Source organism: Pistacia vera, unplaced genomic scaffold, assembly GCF_008641045.1.
Source record: "Pistacia vera cultivar Batoury unplaced genomic scaffold, PisVer_v2 Contig373, whole genome shotgun sequence".
In the NCBI taxonomy this organism is placed as follows: domain Eukaryota; kingdom Viridiplantae; phylum Streptophyta; class Magnoliopsida; order Sapindales; family Anacardiaceae; genus Pistacia; species Pistacia vera.
This window is the reverse complement of record NW_022196194.1, coordinates 373178-375989: the sequence shown is the minus strand read 5'-3', so window position 1 is coordinate 375989 and position 2812 is coordinate 373178. Positions and strand designations below refer to the sequence as shown.

Here is a 2812-nt window from a genome sequence, read left to right as displayed (position 1 = left end):
GATGGCTGTCCAAAAACATTGGACGGCCGTCCATTTATGTCAGTATTCAATCATCCAACGTGGCTGCCTCCACGTGTTTCGATGCAATTTTTCGGTGGATATAGCATTTTTCATGGTAGAATTACATTGAGTATGAGACTGACTCGTCTCATCTCTCTTTTTTGCCTCTTTCCATGAAGCCAATGTATCAACACCTATAGATCTAGTTATATTTCCTGCTGAACTACAAACCTTTGTATTTTCATTGTTTTGTTTCTTATTATCTCCTTGTTTGTTAGCTTCTTTTTTAGCTTTCTTGTGTTGTTTCCACCTTCTAAGTGTTCGATTTATTACCCCAATGGATTTATTGTAGTTTTCTTACCATATGTCCAACCATGCTCACCATAGATAGAGCCCTAGCTGACTCTTGTAAATCTGTCGCCTCCTCTTCTTCTCACCAACCCCTATTCGTGTCATCAGCCGAAAAAATCGCTCATATTGATGACCTTCTAATTGAATTACTTGCTTACCTCCCTATCAAATCGTTGTTCAAATTTAAGACTGTATCTAAACAGTGGCTTTCCCTCATCTCCAACCCCGATTTTTGCCTCCGGCGAAACCTTGTTACTAGACCCGTCTCTGCCATCATTGTGCTTTCAAAATATCGCCCGCGTCGCAAAAGAGATCGACGTAAAGTTACTAAACATGGGTCGACTAAATATGAGTTGATTAATCTTAATTCCGATCCCTCTCTAGGGGTCTTCAAGAATCTCACTTTTTCATTAGGGACCGTAATCCTGCATTCTTGTAATGGTCTCTTGTTATGTGGCAATGTTGATTGGCGCAAGCCGATGCACCAGTGTTTCATTTTCAATCCCATTACCAAGCAACGCACTAAACTTCCTCACATCATTGAAAGTCCTCCTGACGATTATGGAGGTTCTCCTACCATTTTTGGTATTAACTTGGCGTTTGATCCTTTAAAGTCTCCTCATTACAAAGTCATTTGTATCAGAAATTGTGATTCTTCTGATGAGGGCGGTTATCAAATGGAGATTTGAAAGTATTGTGAAGCCAAAAACGGAGTCGTTTCACTTAAGTATATTCAAGACAAAACGGGGTCGTTTTGTTTGAGACCACTACCAACTTTTTGCCATCAGATCAAGACAGATCCAAGGGCTGAGAATTGCTGATGCAACCGTATATAAAGAAGAGCAACAGTGATACAGAAAAAGAACGCGTGTTTTTGTTAATCGGTGTATTAGGGTTTGCAAAAGAGGGATAAACACTTGGGGCTAGGTCTGTTGCTGAATCTTTCTGGGTTAATCTGGGTTGAGTGAGAGAGGGTTGCGTTTCCTTCCAGAGGCTGGTATTTGTCCTCTGTTTCTTGCAGATTATTGAGAGGTTCTTGAGTGATTAGGCCGTGGTGGGTGTTAGTCTGTTTAAGGCAGATTTGTAATCGTGTTCTTCTTGTAATTGTTGTCGATCTCATTAGTGCTGTGGGCTTCCATATTTCGGAGCTCAACGTGGATGTAGTCTATCCAAGATTGGATAGACGAACCACGGTAAAATTGTGCCTTGTGTTGTTGTGTGTGATTCTCTTGATCTTTAACCTTGTGTGTGTTGTTTGTGTTGCGAATTTGCTTATTAGGCTTAGGTTATAACAAGATTTGTTCATCAGAAACAAATGGACCCTGGAGACTATCTGGTGGTACTGTCCGTGCACTATCTTATATGAAATTTAAAGAAGGCGTGTTTTGGAACGGTGCCCTTCATTGGTTTACTTGCCTTGTTGCTTGTTTATATTTCACCGTTGATGAAGAGACCATACATGAATTGCCAATGCCTCCTCTTCTTAAGGGAACTTTTTTGAGGAAATGCTACTACTTTGGAGAGTCTCGGGGTCATTTGCATCTGATTGAGGTTTATAATCCATGTACTATTTTTAATGTTTATGAGATGCCGAGAGATTACTCCAGGTGTTTTGTAAAGTATCATGTTGATCTTGGAGAGGTTGTCAACGCATATCCTGAGATGGCTAAAAGTAATTCTCATCAGTATGCAGTACTATGTGTTGTAAGGGAAGAGAATGATGAGGACTCGTACATGGTGTTGCATGTACCAAAGAAAGCAATATATTTCAGTTTCAAGGATTATACTTTCAAGAAGATTTATGATTTTGCTCCTCCGACTGTTGGCACCGGGACTGGTTTTCGTAATGTATTAGAATACACATTTGGATGGACGGATGCTTTCCGATACACAGAGAGTCTCGCAGGTGTTTGATAATGTTTCTATTAAAATTATTTCAAGGTATGACGGTGTTGTAATGGTGGTATTTATAAATGTTATCTACAGTTTGAATTATATTCAACTTATTTTGGTTGATAAATTCATAGTTCAATTATAAAAAAGGGGATTGCTCTAAAATTGCTTGGTTGTTGTGAGATCAAGCATATGTTTCCCAAAAGATTTCTGGAGAGTTTTGTTTTAGTCATCTTGAAGGGGCAAAATATAAACCTAATATAAAATATACATTGACAAAACCTATCAACCTTAATTTTATTGAAGGTAGAACTTCTCTTGAGAGAATAATCTTTAATTATAAAGGCAGAGGGATTGAAGAGTATTACTGATTTTAATGTTGAATAATAGAATGACAGAAGACCCCGAGACAATCTTTGAAGATAAGCGATACAGAGAAACATGTTGAAGTAAACCACCTGTGGATGGCCTGATGGTAAGAGAGCAAAAAAAATTCCATGAGTTTCTAAATTTGAGTTTCTCTAGACAGGTACTAATAGGGGTGGTTATTGGGTTTTTACCCGGTCGA

General features: G+C 38.7%; 1 protein-coding gene across 1 annotated transcript; it reads left to right on the top strand.

Annotated features, from left to right (window-relative positions):
* The first annotated feature begins 374 nt into the window (after nucleotides 1–374).
* On the top strand, nucleotides 375–2265 carry LOC116140515 (F-box protein At5g07610-like). The gene is made up of 2 exons (XM_031426142.1): nucleotides 375–1020; nucleotides 1631–2265. The coding sequence occupies exons 1-2, from the start codon at nucleotides 375–377 to the stop codon at nucleotides 2263–2265; spliced, it is 1281 nt and encodes a 426-aa protein (XP_031282002.1).
* Nucleotides 2266–2812: the final 547 nt, after the last annotated feature.